The sequence below is a fragment of the Mirounga leonina genome, unplaced genomic scaffold (assembly GCF_011800145.1).
Source record: "Mirounga leonina isolate KUSES-001 unplaced genomic scaffold, KU_Mleo_1.0 Mir_114, whole genome shotgun sequence".
Lineage (NCBI taxonomy): Eukaryota > Metazoa > Chordata > Mammalia > Carnivora > Phocidae > Mirounga > Mirounga leonina.
In genome coordinates, this window is record NW_023270265.1 from 14,201,551 (window position 1) to 14,224,964 (window position 23,414).

General features: G+C 45.1%; 1 protein-coding gene across 4 annotated transcripts in view; it reads left to right on the forward strand.

The window, feature by feature from the left end:
* The window catches only part of WDFY4 (WDFY family member 4), a 292,015-nt gene that overhangs the window by 88,884 nt on the left and 179,717 nt on the right, over positions 1–23,414 (forward strand). For all 4 annotated transcript variants that reach the window (XR_004682573.1, XM_035023705.1, XM_035023725.1 and 1 more), the window contains exons 20-28: positions 760–991; positions 2,111–2,256; positions 3,289–3,400; positions 4,134–4,324; positions 10,110–10,262; positions 16,845–16,918; positions 19,176–19,337; positions 19,943–20,034; positions 21,929–22,028. Coding sequence is in view for 3 of the 4 variants with exons in the window: in XM_035023705.1 (XP_034879596.1) it covers positions 760–991; positions 2,111–2,256; positions 3,289–3,400; positions 4,134–4,324; positions 10,110–10,262; positions 16,845–16,918; positions 19,176–19,337; positions 19,943–20,034; positions 21,929–22,028 (1,262 nt within the window). In the remaining variant the exon portion in view is untranslated. The remainder of the gene's footprint in view (positions 1–759; positions 992–2,110; positions 2,257–3,288; positions 3,401–4,133; positions 4,325–10,109; positions 10,263–16,844; positions 16,919–19,175; positions 19,338–19,942; positions 20,035–21,928; positions 22,029–23,414) is intronic.

A 23,414-nucleotide genomic window follows, 5' to 3' on the forward strand; every position in this document is an offset into this window, starting at 1 on the left:
TAACCTATAGGTCATTTTAGGGAGAAATAATATTTTTACTATGTTGAGTTTTCCTATCCAGGAACATGGTATGCCTCTCCATTTATATAGGTCTTCTTTGATTTCTTTCATTGTCGTTTTTGAATATTTAGTATGTAGATTTCATACATTTTTTCTTTAAATATTTCATTTTCTTTTGAGCAATTGTAAATGATAGTGTTTTTAATTTTAGTTTCTGCATGTTCATTATTAGCCTGTAGAATGTGATTCATTTTTGTATGTTGGTCATGTATCCTGTGACCTTGCTGAACTCAGTTATTAGTTCTAGGCATTTTTTTTTTTTCGGTAGATTCTTTGGAATTTTCCACATGGACATGTCATCTGCAAATAGAGATAATTTTATTTCTTCCTTTCCATTTGGATATGTCTGTAATTATTTTAGTACATAAAACTTAATGGATGTGCAAATACTGGACATTTAGGTTCTCAGTGGAATGACTGGAACAAAAAAGATAAACATTTTAGTGGCTCTTAATATTCCTCATAAAATTTGTTTCCAGAGGCACAGTGTCAGTTTTTCACTCCCACCAGCGTTTTATAAACTGTTTTCCTGCATTGTTTCTCAGCTTTGAGAGTGACCTTTTTAATGTTTGTAGATAAAATAAGCTTTTACTTTTAGAGAATAAGGTATATAATTTTATATCCTTGGGTGTTTATTTGATTAATTCTGAGGTTAAATCTCTCCCTTTCCCCCTACCCCCACCCTTTTAATTTCAACAGATGTTGTATATTCAGGCCTTACCAGGGCCTTTCCTTTCAATGGATCCATCTTCATTTGTGGATGTTTATGGATATATCGCTACCCCTCGAGTTTGGAAACAAAAGTCATCATTAATATGGCGTCTTGGCCCTACATACCTCTTTGAAGAAGCCATCTCAGTGGACACTCTGGAAGTTATTAACAAACTTGGCCCAAGATACTGTGGTAACTTCCAAGCTGTGCATGCTCAAGGTATGGAGTGTTTTGATTTATAATGATCTCGCTGATACTCTTTTTTAAATGGACATCCAGTTATTTATAGCATATTTATAAAGAATAAACTCAGCATAGGTCAGTCATTAGGGAAGACCTCTGTAATTGGATCATTATAAATTTACAACCCAACAGAATATGTCACAGAAAAAGAAATGACAATATCCTTTAGATTTCAACTCCAAAACACATAATGGAGGAGAATGGGTAGGTAATACCATGAGCAAAGAAAGAGAGAAGAGAATGCGATAAATAAGTTACATTCCTTTTAATGAAGAGGCTTTTTAACTAAAGTATACTGTTGTCTTCAATTATTAAACAGGCAGACAAACACATCCACATTTCCATTATTGATTGCTGGCTGTTCAAGTAGGGAGTACTGCTCTCTGTGCTCTATCAAGTCAAGGGGGTCAGCTCCCATCTGGGAAGAATGATGAATGAATTTATGTACAGAAGACTTGTGCATAGTGAAGGGCGATTGAGTACTGTGGAGTGTTTCTGTCTCCAGGCCCCATGTCTTCTTCAAGCTTCCATTTCCTGTGGCAGATGGCACTGGCCAGAGCCAGGTGATGAGGTCAAGTCTAGAGCCAAAATTTTGCCCACTGGCTATTCAGGCCATGCAGTTCCAGTAGCACGCGTGGCTTTCCTTGATCCAGGGACCAGAGTGCTCATTTCAAATGGAATGTTCACCATGGCATGTAGCTCATTGAAAATCTTAGGGCTTTCAGCCCAGTCTCTCTCTCTCTTTTTTTTAATAAGTCAGCTTTCTTATCACTCAGCATTTTGGTTTTGGAGGGTGAGGTTATATCATCTCCTCGTTAGATGCTTCAAGCTTCAATGATTTCACACCTTGAATGCCTTTATTTTATAGTAGGGTTAATCCTGTGAGATTTATCCACAGTTTTCTATAAGTGTCAGAGAAGCACTGATAGGGGCAAATATGTGACATAAACATACAACATACAAACGTATAATATAACAACATAAGACAGTCTCTCAATGATAGCTTTGCCATATAGCCATAGCTATTTATTTTACTGAGCTTGTACTTTCTTTTCTATAAAGAGAGTAGAGGTGATCAAAGATGTGTTGTTTTAGGAGTGGACCCTGATATAGAAGTGACGCCCCTGGTTGCGGAGGAAAGGGTTTCCTTTGGCCTTCACCTAGCCAGCTCCTCCATCACCAGTGTTACAGACATCAGAAACACTTACAGTGAGGTGGACAGCCGCCTGATTGCCAAAGAGGTATGACTTCTGCCTTCACTTGTTGCCCCCTTTTGGAATCATGATCTCATAGCTTGCTTCAGGTTTCAGTGCTTAAATGAACACTAATTCATGTTTGTGCATGTGGAGACAGATACACACAGGCGTGCTGCCCATTTCATTTGTTAAAATAGCATATGCCTCTCCACCCATTAGCATCCCCTGAGACTAAACCTTTTATTTATAATTGCTCAGAGGAGAAAGTAGGTGCTCTTTATTCTTCACCGGAGAACAGGAACAAATGGAATTTGAAAAACCTTTGAGACGCTGAAAACACTATTGAGCTTCTCTTTTCTGGGTGCTACTGACCCCCCAAACCTGCAAAATGTTCTGTGAGTTGCCCTGTTTATTTTAAACAGCAAACTTGCAAAACAGCAAGCAGACGTGTTTGTAGATGAAGATGCCATTAGATGAAGTATTTCCTAATTCCTGCAGAGGTGCTCTTTTGCTTAATGCTGATGAATTGGAGCCGATTTGTTTACAGTTTCTCCACCCTTACAGACAGAGGGCCATCTCCCTTTACTGAAGAGGCTCAGTAAACAAGGGATGAGGTCTTGCTGAGCACCACAGCTATGCTTTACCCACAGAGTACCCCGGACTCCCATCTGCCTAGCCCTCTGAGACCAGTGAGGCCAAGGCTTGCAGAGGCTAGACAGCCTGGACTGGGAAGGGGGCAGCCTGGCTTTCGTGGCTCCATTCCACCTCCACATGTCCTTGGGTCCACCTCGCCCTCATTAGCTCTTCACTGTGACATGTGGGACATCTGTGGTTCAACTGCGCCACCAGAGCTGTTCCCACATGACTAAGCCACAGCCTGGGTGGTGGGGCATGGGAAACCAAATTTTGGCTTCAGTCTCCCTGACAGTGGTTCATTTATTATTTATTCACTGACTTTCTCTTACTGAGGGCCAACACTGGACCAGGACTTGGGGTGCCTACCCTCCAGGACCTCATGAATAAAAGCTCTTCCATTCCAGCATGTTTCTTTGGACTAATTGTTGCTCATTTCTCTAGATGAACATTTCATCCCGTGACAATGCCATGCCTGTGTTCTTGCTAAGAAATTGTGCTGGCCACTTCTCGGGTTCTCTTCGAACCGTTGGAGCTGTGGCTGTAGGCCATTTAGGTAGGTCAGGCCTTGACATTTTACTATTATTTGGGAAGATGGGCAGGTGGCTGTCATTGCTTGTGTAGCCTGGACTTCTGAACGGCTATCCAGTGAGGGTGAGAGTTGGAGATTTAGCCCTGTCGGAGAGTTAACCTTCCACGTTGCAGAGAGGCCAGTTCACCTTGCCCCATCTGGCAGTTGCTAGTGAACTCAGCTTAACCGGACTGGCATCTATGCACAATGGAGCCTATCTAGTGGGCACGGTGGGGCCCTTTGACAGAGGCGACGGTTGTGGTTGTTTGGGTAAAAACAACAGCCAGTGACTGCTGCTTGTTATGCAGTTGGGCAAGAGCAGAGCAGGGGTTTGGTACAAGGTCCAGTCTCGAAGGATCTAGAGAGCAGACAAGAGCCCGGGGTTGTCTGAGCCACCAGTGGCCCGAGGCTCAGAGAGCTTGTGGCTCACCCAGCACTCCGGATGGAGATAGAGGCGGTGATCTGAAATGCTCTGGGCTGTTTCACCTGTTTTGGTGACCCAGAAAGACCTCAGGGCAGGATCTCTCAGTGAGCTAAGACTTTCAAACCTCCCACCCTTCCTCCCACTCCCAGCCTGTCCCAGGTGCACAGGCCCCTTTACTGTGAGTGGAGGGTGGCACTTGGATCTGCAGCTCTTTTGCCCTTGCAGGCTTCCAGGGGTCTTGCCGTTGCCCTGAGCCTGCGATGTATTGATGGAATGCCCCTTTGTCCGGCACAGGCATAAGGGTGTTCCACTCCATCCCAGCAGCCAGCAGCCTGGACTTCATTGGCGGGCCTGCCATCCTTCTAGGCCTCATTTCCTTAGCGACAGATGACCACACTATGTATGCAGCTGTGAAAGTCTTGCACTCTGTCCTGACCAGCAATGTCATGTGTGATCGCCTGATGCAGCACATCTATGGCTACCAGGTAATCCCACCCTCCCATCCAAGCCTGTAACTCCCCAAGGAGCTGTCATTACCTAGGAGCAGGGAAGAGCTTCACTGGCCCTAGGGGACTTTCCCTCCAGGGTAACTTCTGGAGAAGGGAAACTAACAGGGAAGGGTCTTAAAGCCAGTGTCGGCACAGCAGAGGGCCAAGTGATGGCCAGGCAGAGAGGCACTCTGATCAGAGTGGGGGTGCTCACCTGTATACCTGTAACTTTCACTGAATTCAGGAATCATTGGTGATCCAGCTACTTTGCACCTAACGTGATAGCTAGGAGCCTGGGTAGAGGAACCAGGGTGCTGGGTTTGAATCTTGCCTCTTCCTCAAACTTGCTATATAACGTTGGGTTACTTACCCTCTCTGCTTCAGTTTCCTTAATATCTCTATTTTAAGGAGATATTTGGTCAATATGAACTGAGTAAATAGATTCCATCCTTACCCACTATCTCACATGCTGTGTCATGGGGTTGTAGTGAGCACTAGATCATTTAATTCAAGTGGAGGGCTGAGCATTATATCTGCAAAATAAGGGCTCCGTAAGTGCCAGCCATCTCTAGTTCTTAATCCCCTATGTGTAAAATGGGTATAATAACAGCACTTATTTTGTAGGGCTGCGATGATAAAGTGAGTTAATACGTGCTGAGTGTTCAGAAGAGTGCTTGCTCAGAGCAACTGTGATTGTTAGTGCTGTTTACTATTTGCGAGGTCACATGAGACATGTTCACTGCCCTTGAGTACCTTCCTGCATGGCTGGAAGAAAATCATGAAGGACAGGACTAGTGTCAAAGTCTAGACAATGTCACTGGGGTACAAAGGCCATGGTGGTTCCTTGGTACAGCAGGAGCTAAGAGAAAGCCTCCCTGACTCTTTGGCCCCCAAGTCAGGGTCTGAGAAGAAGAAAGTTTCTCAGGTACATGCCCCCTCACCTAGACTGTGGCCACAGCTGGACAGTGGCCTGTTCCTTCTGCTTCTCCCTCAAATCTCATTGATACCCGTCACAACTCTACATTATAGACCTGATGATACCTCTTTCCTGTGCAAACCCTTCAAAGGCACCCAGTCACTGATATAATATCCCAAACTCCTTATACTGGATTCTAAAGACCTTTAAAAACTGGCCACCAACCTGTCCTTCCAACCCCATTTAGCCCCATTTCCTGTCCAGCCAATGCACCTTCCTCACTGAATCCTGCATGGTCATGGATTGCTAACCGCATCATATTACTTTGTGTACCTGTGTCCTGGGCTTGGAGTACCATCTCTCTCTCTTCCCCAGGTCAAGCTCAAATGGCAAAGGGGATCTCTCTTCTAAGCCCTGAGCTGAGTGTGTGGCCATCTCTTGGCTGCCCTTGGCACCATGCATGTGCCCAGTCTCACTGCTCTTACCCGGTGCTATAATTATGATTCTGCTCATCTCTGTGAGACTGTAATTGTCTAAAGGGCTGGGTGTTTCCTTATTCTTTGCCAGCATATACTGAGACCAAACAGAAACTTAGTAAATATTTTAGTAATAAGTGAATGGGTGTGTCTGGGTTTATATTAAAACTCAAATTTGTGGCTTTGGGGATATTAAAAGTTTTCTTTGACCATGTTGTTAAAAGCAGCATTGATGGGATGTGTACTACTTCAGCTCATACAGATCTGCTGTGACTAGGGATTTTGGCAATTATTGTGAGCATTTCCAAAAAGGTACATATAGCACTTCCGGCTCTCGTGGGTTTATCTAGAAGGATAACATGAGACAAATACCAAAAAAAAAAACAAACAAAAACCCAAAAAACAAAACAAAACAAAAACAACAAAAAAAGACAAATACCAAGATAATTTTAGTATACATTGAATGCAGTAAGTGTCTGAGGTTCACTTCCAGAACTACCATGCTCTCTGTGACTTGGATGTTCTCCAGCTATCTTCCCAGAAACTCCGGTCTCGTGGACATCTGGAATCCTCACTCATACTCACTGTGGCCTCCCCACCGCTAAGTGTAGGGCCTGGCGCATTGTGAATTCTCAGTGAGTGTTTTCTTTGCCTGAGCAGAGTGCCTTGAGAGAGATAATGTGCTACAGAGCTACAAAGGTAGCCAACATCACATGTAGGACCATGTTGCTTGAGTTTTTCAGGAAGAAAAAGATGGTAGAGACAAGGAGTGGCCCATGGATGGAATCTATTTACTCAGTTCATATTGACCAAATACCCACTAAGAGCTAGGTACTGTGCCAGGCAGTAGGGATATGGATGAGTCCCGATATGGGACTCGATCCCAGGACCCTGGGATCATGACCTGAGCTGAAGGCAGACACTTAGCCGACAGAGCCACCCAGGCATCCTGGGAGGGTTCTTTTTAAGATGAGAATTACTAGAGCATTTTTGTCGGGGGGAAGATGTGACAGAAGAGAAAGCGAGAGAGAGACGGATGCAGCTAGGAGAGAAGAGCTGTCCCATGGAGCCATGTCCTCAAGAAGGTGAGTAGTGGGTTCCAGGGGCCACGTGGTTGGAGACCCTACTTATGACAGGAAGGGGTGCTGGTATGGGAGGATGAGATCTGGTATGGGAAGTCGATCTGGTATGGGAAGATGAGAGCGTTTGTGTCTGATGGGTTCTGTCTTCTCAGCAGAGTGTGAAGTTGGTGGTGGAGGTGAAGGGAGGTTGGGGAGAGAGGAGAAGAGATGAAATCCTCATCTTTAGGATGAAGAAAACCAGCTTACTGGAAAAACAGAGTTGGATCACGAGGCCAAATGAGGGCTGCTTTGGCGTTTGACACTATTACTGCAAAGTGAAACCAGTCAGCCTGCGTGTGTGATTTTTCTCAAGCAACTTTCAACCGTCCTAATTATGTCTTGGTGGGGGACTGGGGAGTGGTCAGATTTCAGATGTATCTAAGAAGTGACTGGAGCAGTCTGGAAAGATAGTGCGTATTCACTGATCCCAACTGTCTTAGGCAGTTGGGCTGCTTTAACAGAATACCACAGACTGGGTGGCTTATAAATAACAGAGAGTTATTTCTCACAGTTCTGGAGGCAGGGAAGTCCCAAGATCAGAGTGCCAGCATGGTTGGGTTGGGTGAGGGCCCTCTTCTGGATTGCAGATGGCCAACTTCTCATTATATTCTCACATGACAGAGATCAGAGAGAGGGAGCAAGCTCTCTTGTGACTCTTACAAGGGCACTAATCCCACCATGAAGCTCCACCCTCATGACTCCCTCTAACCCTAACTACCTCCCACAGGACCCACCTCCAAATAACATTGCATTGGGGGATAGAGTTTCAACACATGAATTCTGGGGGGACACAAACATACAGTCTATAGCAGCAAGCAAGACTTCCAAATAGCAGATTGGAGAGGATAGCTGGGAGAATAGGGAGAATGGCTGGGTGGTGTCAGATCGAAGCTTAGGGAATTGAGTTGTGGATAAGATGGGTGAGAACCCGGATGCCAGTAGATGGGTAGGCAACCTGACTTTTGGGTGACTGAGATCAACAGAGACATAAAGCTAGGTGGGATCCCTCTCATTTAGTCTCTGAGATGGGTGTGGGCCACTGGGATCCCAGTGCCTCCATTATGGTATGAATGTTTGCATGTTGTTGCTTCCCTGGGCCTGACATAGCAGAAAGGCACATCACGTGGCTGCAGCCTAAGGTGAGATGCTGGTGCAGCTGGGCTCATGGGGATGTGGTGGCTTCCTGGTGACACAGCAACATTTATGGGATGGTTATGAATGCAGGATTTGGTAAAGGGGAATGAGAAAGAGCACAAAGAAATGTAGGAGGATAAATACCTAGTAGTGCAATTGCTGGGTCGTATGGTAGCTCCATCTTCAACTTTTTGAGAAACCTCCATACTGTTTTCCAGAGTGGCTGCATCAGCTTGCATTCCCACCAACAGTATAAGAGGGTTCCCCTTTTTCCACATCCTCGCCATCATTTGTTGTTCCTGACTTGTTAATTTTAGCCATTCTGACTGGTGTGAGGTGGTATCTCATTGTGGTTTTGATTTGTATTTCCCTGATGCCGAGTGATGTGGAGCATTTTTTCATGTGTCTTTTGGCGATTTGGATGTCTTCTTTGGAGAAATGCCTGTTGATGTTTTCTGCCCATTTCTTGACTGGATTTTTTTTTGTTTTTTGGGTGTTGAGTTTGATAAGTTCTTTATAGGTTTTGGATACTAGCCCTTTATCAGATAAGACATTTGTAAATATCTTCTCACATTCTGTAGGCTGTCTCTTAGTTTTGTCAACTGTTTCCTTTGCTGTGCAAAAGCTTTTTATCTTGATGAAGTTCCAATAGTTCATTTTTGCCTTTGTTTCCCTTGCCTTTGGAAATATGTCTAGCAAGAAGGTGCTGTGGCCGAGGTCAAAGAGGTTGCTGCTTGTGTTCTCCTCTAGGATTTTGATGGACTCCTGTCTCACATTTAGGTCTTTCATCCATTTTGAGTTTATTTTTGTGTATGGTGTGAGAAAATGGTCCATTTTCATTCTTCTGCATGTGGCTGTCCAATTTTCTCAACATCATTAGTTGAAGAGACTGTCTTTTTTCTATTGGCTATCCTTCCATCTTTGTCAGAGATTAGTTGACCATAGAGTTGATGGTCCATTTCTGGGTTCTCTATTCTGTTCCATTGACCTATGTGTCTGTTTCTATACCAGTACCATACTGTCTTGATGATTACAGCTTTGACATACTGCGAACAGGTTGACAAACATAATGATTCGAAGGGGCACATGCATCCCAATGTTTATAGCAGCAGTGTCCACAATAGCCAAAATATGGAAAGAGCTCAGATGTCCATTAACAGATGAATGGAGAAAGAAGATGTGGTGTGTCTGTGTATTTTTTAAATGGAATATTACTCAGGCATCAAAAAGAATGAGATCTTGCCATGTACAATGACATGGATGAAGTTAGAGAGTATTTTGCTATGCAAAATAAGTCAATAAGAGGAAGACAAATATCATATGATTTCACTCATATGTGGAATATAAGAAACAGATGAATATAGGGGAAGGGAAGGAAAAATAAAATAAGATGAAAATTGAGAGGGAGGCAAACCATGAGACTCTTTTTTTAAGATTTTATTTATTTAGTTGACAGATAGAGAGAAAGCACAAGTAGACCGAATGGCATGCAGAGGGAGAGGGAGAAGCAGGCTCCCCGCTGAGCAGGGAGCCAGACGTGGGGCTTGATCCCAGGACCCTGGGATCATGACCTGAGCTGAAGGCAGCCGCTTAACTGACTGAGCCACCCAGGTGCCCCCATAAGAGACTCTTAACTCTAGGAAACAAACTGAGGGCTGCTGGAAGCAAGGTAAGGGGGATGGGGTAACTGGGTGATGGACATTAAGGAGGGCACTTGATGTAATGAGCACTGGGTGTTATATGCAACTGATGAATCACTAAACTCTACCTCTGAAACTAAAAAAAAAAAAAAAAGAAATGTAGGAGGAAACCAAGAGAGAGTGGCATTCTGGAAACACAGGGGGAGATTTTCAGGAAGAAGCAGGGGGACCCTAGTGAGAGCAGGTCAAACCCCTAGTGAGAGGTCAAGTCACACAAGTACACAAGTACAGAAAAGTGGACACTGGTGGGAAGCAGCCCCAGAAGTTGGCATGTGTTTTTCCACTGAGAATATGGGAATGAAGGAGGTAGCACCAGAGAGCAGAGGGCTTGCAGGCTGGGCTGACGACAGGTGCTGGTGGGCACAAGCAGGTGAAGGAGAAAGAGTTCTAATGATGCATTCACCAGGAAATTGCTTTGTGTTTTAACTTTTTCAGATAATGGCTTTTCTCCTGAGGAAAAAGACCTCTCTCCTAAACCATCGAATTTTTCAGCTCATCCTCTCGATTGCTGGCACTGCAGAACTAGGCTTCGGGTCATCTGCTGTCACCAACGTTGGCGTCTTTCAACACATCCTCTGCAATTTTGAGGTAAACTGGAGACTGGACATTAGCCCTGAAGGAGTGGGTGTGTGTGATGGTAAAGAACATCTGGAGCTTCCTCTAAACTCAGCAGGCCAGCTTCCTCAGTAATCATGAGGGTAGTGAGAGGGAAAGCCTCAAAGGCTTTGGAGCCCAGAGGCCTGGGTTTGTAATTAATAAGAGACCATCAATGGGCTGTGTGGCCTTGGGCAAGTCTCTTGATTTCTCTGAGTTCTAGTCTTCTCGTGGGTGAAATGGGAAGCATCACCTCTCCCTCACAGGCTGGAGGGTCAAACCAGATAGTATCTGGGAATGGATTCTAAAACTGTAGGGTACCATATATATATACATATATATATGGGCTTAAAAATATATATACCCCAATTCCTTTAGATGGTGCTTTGCTGTTGACAAATACTCCTTGAAAGTGCTGACTGAGAGACCCTGAGGGCAGGCCTGAGCCTAAGTGGGAGGTACTGCACAGAACTTTGGGTGGGTTGCTCTAGTCACAAAGCACCATTTCCAGAGTGCCCATGGAGTCAGGCACTGGCCATGTCCTGGAGACATGCTGATAACCAGGATCCAGCCTCTCGACACAGCTGCCTGGGCCCAGGACATGACCAAGTGACACTACAATGTGCTAGACATCACGGCGAGACAGGCACAGGGCATCAGGGGGGTGGGGTGAGAGCACAGTCCATTCAGATTTGCAGATCAGGACTCTGGGGCTGAGTTGGGCAGAATGCATTCAGTGGGGGAACATTCCAGGTGGAGTGTATGCTATTTGCACACAGGAGGGATGGGAACAACCATGGGGATGTGAGAGCAAGTGGCTTGGAGGGTGCCTGCAGGGCTGTCTGTGGCAGGGAGAGGTGAGGCTGGCCAGGGAGGGAGTTGAGACAGGTGGGAGATGCTAGGCTGCATGACAGGACGTGCGCTTTAGCCAGTTCCTGCTGCAGTCCTTGGAAGGATTTAAAAAATGGATTTTCTTAACTTAAAACATGATACATGCTTAGTATAGAATATTTAAATTTTAAATATTTAAAATTACAGAAAAGTTGACCGTTGTCAACTTTTAAGGCATTGCTTTTTTGTACTTTCTATGCATAATATACATATATTTTTATATCATAGTCATGATCATAGTGTAGATATAGTTTAAGTCCTGCCTCTTCTCACATAACAGACATTAAAAATATTTATTATGGACTCTTCTTTTTTCTTTTTTGGTTAAAATACTTTGAATGAAAGGGAAAAGACACTTGTCTGCTCCTCGCATCTGACTATGTTAGGAAGCTCTGGAGCCTAATGCCTTTGGAGGAGAAACCATCAGCCAAGCAAGTCGCTAGCACAACCCTTACTCTCTCCTCAGAACTCCAGTTCCAAATGCTCCTGTGTTAAGAGTAAATACCATGGGGACGCCTGGGTGGCTCAGTTGGTTAAGCGTCTGCCTTCAGCTCAGGTCATGATCCCAGGGTCCTGGGATCGAGTCCCGCATCGGGCTCCCTGCTCTGCGGGGAGCCTGCTTCTCCCTCTGCCTCTGCCTCTCTCTCTCTCTCTCTCTCTCATGAATAAATAAATAAAATCTTAAAAAAAAAAAGAGTAAATACTATGTCTCATTACAAGATGGAGAGACAGGAGAAACCCCCCCTAGAGCTCATCTCCCAAAGTCTGGGACTCTAAGAACCAGACAGTGGCAAAGACACAGCCCTGGTCCATGGAAAGGCAAAATGGGGAGGAAAAGGGCTTGAGAAAGGAAGATGAGAAACATGCAAGGGGCCAGGGAATTAAGGAGGGAGGTATTTAAAACTAGAAACACATGAGTGCTAGGAAAACCCTTATGACCTGTGCTACACTGTTGCACACCAGGTCACTGTTAGTCCCCAAGTGCATTCGTGAGACCCGTCCAGTCAAGAATTCAAGGTCCCCTCCATCACATCATGCCCTTTCTTAATCTTATAGGCTTCCAGCAAGCAACACTCATCGACTCTCCATCACTACTCCACCAATAATGCTTGTTAAAGATCTGAACTTCACATTTAAAAGCATTTTTTATGGACTTTTACAAGATTTGTTCTGAACCAGAATAATATCTGCCTTAGAGCAAGTTCCTGGTTTCTTCACCATTCTCCTATTGTCAAAGTCTTAGATTTTCCCCCTATATTGTTGTTTTGAATAAATGTTATTTTGTTGTTTTGTGCATACATTTCCCCTGCTCTAAAAACTATTTCCTTTGAATAAATGATCAAAGTTGAATTATTAGGTTAAAGGCTTTATAGATAAGTTTTAGATTATTGCTAAGTTTTGCGAAGCTCCTGATACCTAAGGATGTTAACAAAAGAATGACATGTTAGAATTTTATTTTAGGCCTATTACTCTGGTGGCAGGAGCCCAAGGCAAGGGAGAGTGGGTTGTGAGATTGCTACAGAAATCCAGATCGAAGATTTTGAAGCCTGAATTTTGGCAAAGACAGTGGGATAAAGAGGATTAATGAAGCTCATCATTCGAATTAGAAGTGATTTAGAACTGAATGAAAGGAACACACTGTATAACACTGCATATAACAAAGCACTTTTGGGGGGGTGCTGGTGAAAGCTAGATTTAGAGGAAAATTTATAGTCATCAGTGTATATATATTAGAGAAAAGAACATTTAAAATTAATGAACAGAACTTTTAGATCAAGAAGTTAGAATGAACAAACAAAAATGGAAACACAAAAACCCCCAACAAAAAAACAAACAAAAACAAAATTCAGAGAAAGAAGGAAGGAAAAAGAGATGAGAACATTACTTAAGTAGGAAAGAAACAAACGTAGAAAGGATCACCAAGGCCAATAACTAGTTCTCATAACACAGACAGACCGGTTGAGATTGGCTAAGGGGGAAAAAACAAACAAACAGGAGGCACAACTAAATAATATTAGGAAGGAAAGGGAAGAATAACCACAGAGGAATGAGCAATTAGAAAGGAAACAAGAAAATAGGATCAGCAACTTGGTGCCAATAAATGTGAACACTTAGCTCATTTGAACAATCTCCAAGAAAATTTGTTTCCAAAATTCACTCAAAAAGAAATAAAAACTCAAATGGTCCCATAACTATCAAATAACAGAATCACAGGTTTAAAATCTTACAATAAGAATTAAAAAAATAAATAAAATAAAAATAAAAAAATAAAAATAAAAAACATAATTAAAAAAAATAATAAATAAAAAAAATAAAATCTTACAAACAACATCCATAAGGCAAGTCCAGGCCCAGGGTGTCTATAGGGAAGTTCTTCCAGTCAGGAAATGGGCCATTCCAGCCTTATCAACTCTTCCAGGAAACTGGAAAGAGAGCACTCCCAGCTTATTTTATGAGCCAATCTTGATTGCAGAACCAAAAAAGGACAGTATGGGAAATGAAAAAGTACAGGCCAATCTTATTCATAAATATAGCTCCAAAAATCCTAAATAAAATATTAGCTAATTGAACCAGGCCCTGGATCTGGGTCTGAAGATATGGATGAGAGGGTTATGCAGGAAGCCAACCAGGTGTGGAATATAGGCTCCTAGTGCACAAGAGGAAAGGAGACATGCATAAATGACCTCACTACACTGATAAACAGGACAGCATGCCTTGGCTGCATACCTGTACCTTCCAAAATGCTGTGGCTGAGTTCAGGCAGCTTGGCTCCAAAGCATGTCCACCAGCAGCCTGGCCCAGAAATTACCCATGGAGGAACCCACCACCCTCCTACTGCCTGCTCCTGGAATGACCATGGGTACCACCCCACCCCTCCCTGAGTAAACTTTTAGGTAAGCTGGTGCTTTTAAAGCTGGAGTTAAGAAAACAAGCAACCCATAAAAACCAGAAGCTAAAAAAAAAAAAAAACAAGGAAAACAAAGGGAAATGAAATAAAATTTAAAGATTAGGAGGACAAAATTTCAAAAAGAAGAGAACTTTTCCAAATGTCTGCCTCTATCAAGTAAGGGCAAGGATGTGTTAAGTTTTAGATTTTGTAATTTGTAGGACTGTGTAAAATTTGGAAGTCACTTGGAGGTCAACTGAAGGTCACTGACAGGCCTAGGAAAACATAAGTAATGGGGTCAGAAGTGAGGTGGAGGGAGGAGGATGGAGTCAAGACAGTCAGTGGGCTTTTGAAGAAGAAAAAAAGAGAAGAAAATAGAAGGGAGGAAGTTTCAAGACTTAAGGGACCTGAGTCTGGTTTTAGGCTGAGGAGGAAGAAGCAATAGAAAAGGATGGTTAAAAATACCAGTGGGAAGATCACTATTGACAGGTCAAGTCCTTCCCACTATTGAGAGGGAAAGTTTAGAGATAAAAGAGTGGGTTACAAGAAAAAGGGTGGGTTCCATGCATGATGACTGGGACAGACAGTTTAAAGGGAAGGGGGAGACAGGAAGCTGAGAAGCAGGGGAGGGGCAGGAGGTTGAGAAGCAGAGAGAGATAGGAAGTTGAGAAGTAGGGAGAGACAGGAAATTGAGAAGCAGGGGAGAGACAGGAAGTTGAGAAGCAGGGGAAAGGCAAGAGGTTGAGAAGCAGGGGAGAGAGAGGAAGTTGAGAAGCAGGGGAAAGGCAAGAGGTTGAGAAGCAGGGGAGAGAGAGGAAGTTGAGAAGCAGGGGAGAGACAGAAAGTTGAGAAGCAGGAGAAAGGCAGGAGGTTGAGGCTTTGGGTTCCTTGAAGAAGGGATAGGCCAGCCCATTCTGAGAGTGAGGTGGTTCCAGGGGTGGGGAGAGGGCAAAATCTGACGTATTATCCATTTGATATTTAAAGAAATCTAATCCAAACATCTCAATGCAGTTCTCAGTACAGAGGTTATGTGACACAGGATAATAACCAAAAGATTCAATTATCCATGTTTCCCAAAATTCAGATACTTGGTATTATGTAATTTCTAAAGAGTTAGGCAGCCTCCAATGTGTGTGGCATCTTTTTATTGTTCTAGTGCTCTGGAAAGGAAACAGGAATATGCTTCTGTGGGAAAGGTAAGGGCTCAGGGGCACACAAGATTGCTTGGTCCAATCTTACTATCTCAGTTCTCCCGGCACTGAGTTGGACAAAGCATTTGCTCAATGTCTGACTTTATGAATGAACGTTCCAAGTGTGCAGGCTCTTGGACTCCTACACACTGGGGCCACATCAGCCCACACCAGCTCTCCCAAATGGCAGCTGCCCTCTTCTGTGTATGCCAGGCAGTGGCTATGCAAACGGGAGCTGGAAATCTGTCAGTGTGCTTCTGGCTTAAGAGCAATCCACTTATCCACTTATTTTCCCTTGATCTACTTTGCATTCACTCTTTTAAAAAACTTGATGGGTCCTTATTAAGTGCTCTCTATGTGGCATGTGTGGGGACTAGTCAGAGGGGTGGTCTCTACCTTCATGGGCCTCCTCAGAAACTTGAGTCCTTTGAGGCTCCTTTGCTTTCACGCCGAAGTAAGAGGATGGGGCCACGGTCACCTGCTTGGTTCAAGTGAGGTCGATTATTGACCCTATGGGTCATTGTCTGCAGGAGATGCCTGTGGGGAGCGCAGTGAGGAGACAAGAGGATGGACTCAATGGTCAGACAGACCAGGCTTTGAAGCCGGGCTCTGCCAATTAGAAACCGTGGGGCGCCAGGCAAGTTTCTGAGTCTCTCTGAGCGTCACTCTTCTTGGCTACTACATGCAGATAATGATACCGTTTTAGGACTTTGCAGGGCACTTCTTCCCTCTGGAAAATGGTCTCATTTATATAAGTGTGAGCTCTTTTAGCTGCTCCGTGAGTGCACTCTTACAATCCCACATCAAACCTTCTCCATTCTGGGCCCTAGGAACTGTCAGTATTTGGAAATAAGAAATAGTAGAGCTCTCTAAAGGGGAACAGACGGGAGACCTGAAGGCACGCCATCCACTTTGCCCCAGCAGGACGGTTAGCAGCTGCATTTTGTTTACTGTGAATGAAAACAACCTGAGTGATCAAGTTCACTCTTGGAATCTGAGTGCATCCCCTTTGGTGTGCAGCTCGCAGTGCGGCCGTGTGGGAGGGGAGGGGGCTGTGCTGCAGGTTTCACGGAGGAGGGGACTGAAGAAAGTGATGTGTGCACAGTTGGGTGCATGGTCGCGGTAGCAGCAAACCAGACAGGCAAGACTCATCTTCTCATTCCAGTCCTACCACTTGCTGGTGGTGAGTGGGACCTGTCCCTCAACTGGTCTGTCTCAGCCTGTTTCCTCATCTCTCGCTTGGGAAGACTGGCACTTGCCGTCCAGGCTCCAGGGAGGATGAGCTGCATATTGCGTGTGGCTATAGGGGCTCCAGGGCTGAGGGCAGACACAGGTTACGGCAGGTGTCCTTGGTTCCAATCTAGACTCCCACTGAAGCACTGGGCAGCAGCAGAGATGGGGAAGAGAGAAATGGTGTCCGAGCTTTCCCCCGGGAAAGGCAGCCTCTAAGTTCTAGGTGTTGGGAGAGCTGGTCTGATTCCTGAGCTGCTAAATGGTGTTAGTGACTTCAAGCGTAAGGAGAGCGTGCTCAACCCTGTACCTGCTCACACTGCGTGGAGTCCCTTCTTCACACACATCTTGGTTTCACTCTGTGCTTGTTGTCTCTAGCTCTGGATGAATACTGCGGACAACCTGGAGCACTCCCTCTTCTCCCACCTTGCAGAAATCCTTCGATCACCAAGGTAGGCCAGGCTTTGGCAGGGTGGGGGCTAGAACTAATGGCTTCATACCAAGAAGGGGAACCGAGGGGGTGGGACAGGAAGTGGCTCAGCAACCACGGCCTTCTCCCATTTCCAGAGCACTGAGTTCCCAGGTGGCAGCACGTCTGTCTCAGTCCATGTGGGCTGCTGTAACAAAATATGATAGATGGGGTGGCATATAAACAGCAGAAGTTTATTTCTTACAGTTCTAGGGGCTGGAAGTCTAACATCAAGGCCCTGGCAGATTCGGTGTGTGGTGAGGGTCCCGCTTCCTGGTTACGAGCAGTCTTCTCCCTATAATGTCACCTGGTGGGAGGGGTGAGGGCTCGCTGGCATCTCTTTTATAAAGGCACTAATCCCATCACGAGGGCCCCATTTACATGACCTGATTACCTCCCAAAGACCACACCTCCAAATATTGTCGCACTGACGGTTAGGTTTTAATGTATGAATTTGGGGGGGACACATTCAGTCTGAGGCAGTGTCCTTCCCAGTGGCTCACGTATGTGGGGCAAGTCTCTCCCCTGGTGGATTTGGGCCCCAGGAGGGGACTCTCCAGCTCTGCAGCTAGCACCCTCTCAGGGGCTCAGCAAACGAAAACACTTCTGTATGTCCCATTTGCCCCTCAACCCACTTTCCCTCTAAGTGACTTCTCCAAGTCACTTTTTAAATTGTTCAGGGCTCTTTTGGTTGCAAGTGGTAGAAATACAATTCAAACCAACTTAGGGAAGGAAGGAAGAGAGGAAAAAAGGAAGGGAGGAGGGAGGACAAAAGGAAGGTTGAGAAAGGGGATTTTATTGGCTCATACGTTGGAATGGGACAGATTTTCCCACGTGGCTGGGTGGCGCTCACACTGCTTCGTCTTAGACCTGTCACCCATCTTGTCCATGCTTTCTTCTGTGCTGGCTTCATGTGGGCAGACGGCAAGATGGCCTCCGCGCAGCTCCTCAGAGCATATCCTCGGCCAGCACAGGCAACACAGAGGGCTTCTTTTTTCCTCCTTAGTCTCAGCAATAGGATGGAGTCTCACTGGGCCATCTTGGGTCATGTGGCATGACTTCACTTCTGGAAAGGGTGGAGGGGAGTTAGAACGTGGTAGGCCCCCAAAGAAAACCAGGGACTGGGATCAGAATAAGGGAGAAGGGACGCAGGAAGGCTGCCATAGCAACCCATCTCCCTCCTCACCTGTCAGGCTGGTCACCCCCACATCCACCTGCCTCCTCATGGAGGGCTGTTTCAACTTATCATTAGCACCTTTGATGTTTTTGAATATATTTGTGAGCATCTTTTCACTCAGTCACCCACTGGGTGTCTATTACAAGCCCATTCCATTTCATACTCAGTTCTTAGTGCTAGAAGTTCAAGAAGAAAAGGACAGTCCTGTAGAGAAGGAATACAGACAAGCAGGCCTCTTAGTGCTGTGATAAGAGCACAAAACACATTGGGAGCTTGTAGGTAGATGAACGCACACCTTCCCTGTTAGGCTGATGAATACAAACCACACACAGAACTGGGCTGGTTCTGCCTCTGTGTCTATCAGGAATGTGGAGTTTGGCAGAATTTATCCTATTAGTACTGACAGGACAGCTCAAGAAGGAGCAGTCCACCCCAATTCACCCTCCTTCATCTTCCTTTTTTTCTTTCCCACTTTCTTTCTGTATTTGTTTCTAAAAGATGGACACTTATCCTGGGAGCTGTTTTCTTTGGACGGGGGGAGAATTTACTGGAAATTGAATTTGTGATTATCCTAAGAAGGAGGATGTGGATGCTTGAATTCTGTCTTTTTCCCCTTTGACTCTCAGTGGCGTGTTCATCCACTTTGTGGTTTGGGGCAGGCAGGAAGAGCACACACCCAGACAGACGCACCAAGGGCCCTGCGCTCCTGGCTGTTGGGAAGTGTTCCGCGGTCACACACGAGTCTGCTGTCTTTGTTCTGAGTTTTCTGAGACAGGCATTAGTTTTCCCCGAGGCTTAGAATTTAAAAGTCAATAACTGGGGGTTGTCTTTGAAGGCAGTTTCCGGGGGTGGAAGGGCATGGGAGGCTCATCCCTGAGCAACTCTGGCACTTGGCAGACACATATTCAATGGGTGTCTGACAGTATTTTGATGAGTTGCCAAGAGAGCATTGGAGTCAGAGGGCCACAGAGCAAGCCCAGTCTAGGAAACCTTTTTAGCAGAAACACAGCAAATTTGGTTCATTCCAGTAAAAGCTTTTACTGCCTCTCTCCTGGGCTCACAGGGAAGGACCCCGGAATGCTGAAGTTGCTCACCAGGCACAGCTTATACCCAAGCTCGTCTTCCTCTTCAATGAGCCGGGCCTCACCTTCTCCAAGATCCCCACCATCATTGCCATCCTGGGCTGTCAGCTGAGGGGCCACTTCAGCATCCAGGACTTGCTCAGGTACTGTGCCAGGCTTCCCAGGGGGATGGGCAGAGCCTTGGGACTATTTCACAAGGGAATATAGGCCCCAGTTCTCTCCTGACCACACTCGACCCAGCAACATTACCCTTCAATGCAGTGACAGATTCCATTTCCTTGGAACCTTCTAGAGGTTCTGTTCAGGGTGGAGAGTTGAGAAAAGGGGCAGGTCTGTTAGACCCCCAGCAGGGCTATGTGCTCACTGCTCCCTGGTGCTCAGATACACTTATTAGGCCAAGAATTCGAGAATTTCCATGAGCACAGTCATCCTCATCAGCCATTGACTCAACAGGTCTGCTTTTTGCAGACTTCCCAAAGGAGGGTCCCAGGTGGCATGGTATTTAGCCTTTTCCATCCTCATTGATATCTGTTCTGTTGATCTGGCAGAGCCAGAGCTAAATGCTCTGATGAATCTGGACAGATTTTAGAAGTCTCTGGAAACATTGCATTGATCACAGAATAACATGAGTCGTCTCAAACCCTCCCTTGAAGCTGATTTGAGTGGATCTATGTACAAAACCTTTATATGTGTTGAGCAAACATGGTTGAGCCCACCACTGAATGTATCCTTTTCTCTCTGCATTAAGAATTGGGCTGTTTGTTGTGTACACCCTCAAGCCTTCTTCAGTGAATGAGAGGCAGATCTGCGTGGATGGGGACCTGGACTCCTCAGTGCCTGGTGAGAAGACCTTTCTGACACCAGTCTGAAGGCAGCAGGATGAGCCTTATGGAACCCCTGGGAGCCACCTGTCATGGGGCCATTTTGTAGAGGGAAGGGCTGAGGCAAAGGAAGGGGAAGGTATCCACAACGGAGCAGTTGTTCCCAAGTACTGGCTTGTGAAGTCAGTTTTTATGAGTAGGGTTGCAATCAAATCAAATTGTATGTTCTTCCTTCACAACCTAGAATGACTTCCAAGACCTCCAGGATAAAACTCAGTTCCCTATAGGGCAATAGGTGGAATCCTTCATGATCCAGTTCCTGCCTACCTTCCTGGTTGAATCTCTCCTACCCTTGTTCCCCTTATGAGCCCCAACTTCAGCACTCTGAAGCACCTGCACATCCTGGTGTGTGATGCTCTGCCCTCCAGCCATGCTGCGCATGTGCTGTTCCCTTGACAGAAATGCCTCCCCGGTCCCACCCCACTCCGTGCTTCACCCACTGGAGGCAGAAATGCCTCCCCAGTCCCACCAAGCCAGTTAAGTCACCTCCTCTGCTTCTAAAACCCTTGGACTTACTCTAATGCACAGGTTTGTGATTTGTTTCTTTGAGTTTCTCTCCTCCCAACCAGGTGCAGAACAAGAGCTCTGTCATGTTCCTTCTGCTAGGGCAGGTGTGAAGGGAACCATTACTGACCACTTTGTCCTGGGCCCTCCAGATCTGACGGGAGCCTCTAGTCACCTGTGGCCACTTAAATTTAAATTTTAATTGATAGAAGTTAAATACAATTAAAAGTTCAATTCCTCAGCCACACTAGTGACATTCCAAGTACTCACTAATCACATGAGGCTAGTAGTTACTGCATCAGACAGGGGAGATACAAAACATTCTTTTTATTGTGAAAGATTCTATTGGACAGGGCGCCTGGGTGGCTCAGTCGGTTAAGCGTCTGCCTTCGGCTCGGGTCATGATCCCAGGGTCCTGGGATCGAGTCCCACATCGGGCTCCCTGCCCCTTGGGAGCCTGCTTCTCCCTCCGACCCTCCCCCTCTCATGCTGTTTCTCGCTCGCTCGTTCTCTAAAAAATAAATAAAATCTAAAAAAAAAAAAATTCTATTGGACAGTGTTACTCAAACTAGAAAAATTTCTCATCCTTAGGTCAAACCTGAATAGTAGGAATTACTATTCCCATTTTGCAGACAAGGAAACAGAGTCTCAGAGAGATTAAGACCTTTGGGGCCAGAATCCAAGTAGAGAGAAATCTGACCCCACTTCTCCAAGCTGCCTCATCAGTCCTATTTCTGCAGCATGGTTTGTGTGCCCTGAACTGGTTGTAAAATAACCGGCTAACCAAGGGAATGAATGAATGAATGGATAATGGGACAAAAGTAAGCTTATTTAGTCACCCCTCCTTCTTGTATGGACTTCATTCTGAACTCTGCAATTCAAGCTCCGTTTTTAGTGTGACATCGGCATGCTGAAGGCCTAGCCTGGAAGCACATTGAGAACAGGAATTAAGATCGAGTACTAAAAATCTCCACCACTCTGTTCCCAGTGCCTCCCATAATTCCCAGCATGTAGTAGGTGGTCAAGAAATGTTGCAGCCTATGATAATGGAAAAAAACATTCTTCTACTGGAAGATAAATTTGACCTTATTTTTAGGATTTTTTTGGGGGGGGTTGCTGCTGGGAAGCATCAAAAAGATCTCCAGTTAAAGGGAACTTTAGGAACATTTCCTGAAATTCTTTTTAAGCATTGCATAGAAGTCTAGACTCAAATGCCAAAATTTCGAGTCTCATCCATGCCTAAATTCCTGAGTGAACTAAGCATTTGGTGAATACGATTGCTTACTGCAGCAAGTATTATGTCTCTTTACATCCGTTTTCTCTCTAATCTGAATTTCCCTTTTTTGTAGCTGGAAGCCAAACATCTGGAAAGACAATCTGGCTCAGAAACCAGTTGCTGGAGATGCTGTTCAGTGTAATATCTTCCTCCCAACTTCATCTGTCCTCTGAGTAAGTAGCTCCAGGAAGAACGATTTGGCATGAGGTTGCCTCATACAGGGTGCAGTATTAAAACCTTTTCTTAATGAAAAGTTTAGCATCTCCGAGTCGGTCTTCTGCAGTGTGTTTCCTGCACCAGTCAGAAAGAAAATTATATTCTCTCCACCCAATAAAGCAGACCTTGCCCTAAAATATTCTGATGCAGATGTGCAATGGGCGTGAGTAACTCAGAACAGATCTGGTATAATTACAATAAGCTCCTTTTGTCACCACTGCTATAGTGTAATTGTTATTGTTTTGGCATTTGTGACAATTACTGATTTTGATGTCCTGTACTTGGCAGACAATAGAATGGAGAAATGGTTAGCCTAAATAACATCTATCAAGGAAAAGGCTTGCCAAATTCTTCTGCTATTTACTGTCAGTTTTTTAGTTATTTTTCCAAGTTGGAAAAAGAAGTATCTGCCTTCAATTAACTTTAAAACAATGTGTAACCCCAAAATTGCATTAACGCTCTCCCCTTGACTGCCTGCTTTATGTCCAACTCCAGAGTCATTTGTTCAACAACTATTTCTTGAGCAACTACTGTGTGCCAGACACTGTTCCTCACTCTGAGAATGCAGTGCTGGGGAAGTCAGTCTAGATACTTGCTCCTGCTGAGTTGCCATTTTTGTGTGTATGTATGTTGGGGGACAGAGGAATGGGGTAGGGAGTCACCCTTCAGTAAAACAGCCTTGCAAGTAGTGCTTTAAAAGTCTGCATTCCTAGGGGCACCTGGGTGGCTCAGTCCATTAAGCGGCTGCTTTTGGCTCAGGTCATGATCCTGGGGTCTTGGGATCGAGCCCCACATCTGGCTCCCTGCTCAGCGGAGAGCCTGTTTCTCCCTCTCCATCTGCCTGTCACTCTGCCTACTTGTGCTCTCTCTCTGTCAAATAAATAAATAAAATCTTAAAAAAAAAATAAAAGTCTGCATTCCTAGAATCTAAGCATGGTAGAACTGGAAGATGCCCTGGAGATGAGCTAGTCCAACTCTTTCCTTTTTCATCTTTTTGAATGATAATATAGTGTAGTGCTTAAGCACTGGGGCTCTGATCTCTGGACCTCCTGGGTTCAAAGCCCAGCTCTGCTTCCAGAGACTTGGGGAGGTTAGTTAAGCCTTCTATGCCTTCTTCTACTTATCTATCTGAGGATAAAATTAGTACCTGCTAAAGATGGAAGTTAATATGTGGGTAGCCCTAAGCACAATGTCTGGGATACTATAAGTACTCCATAAGCTAACTGCTGTCATCATCATTATCTCACCATCACTGCCATCATCGTCATCATCATAATCACCACCACCACCATCACCATCACCATCATTATCATCATCACCATCACCATCATTATCATCATCAC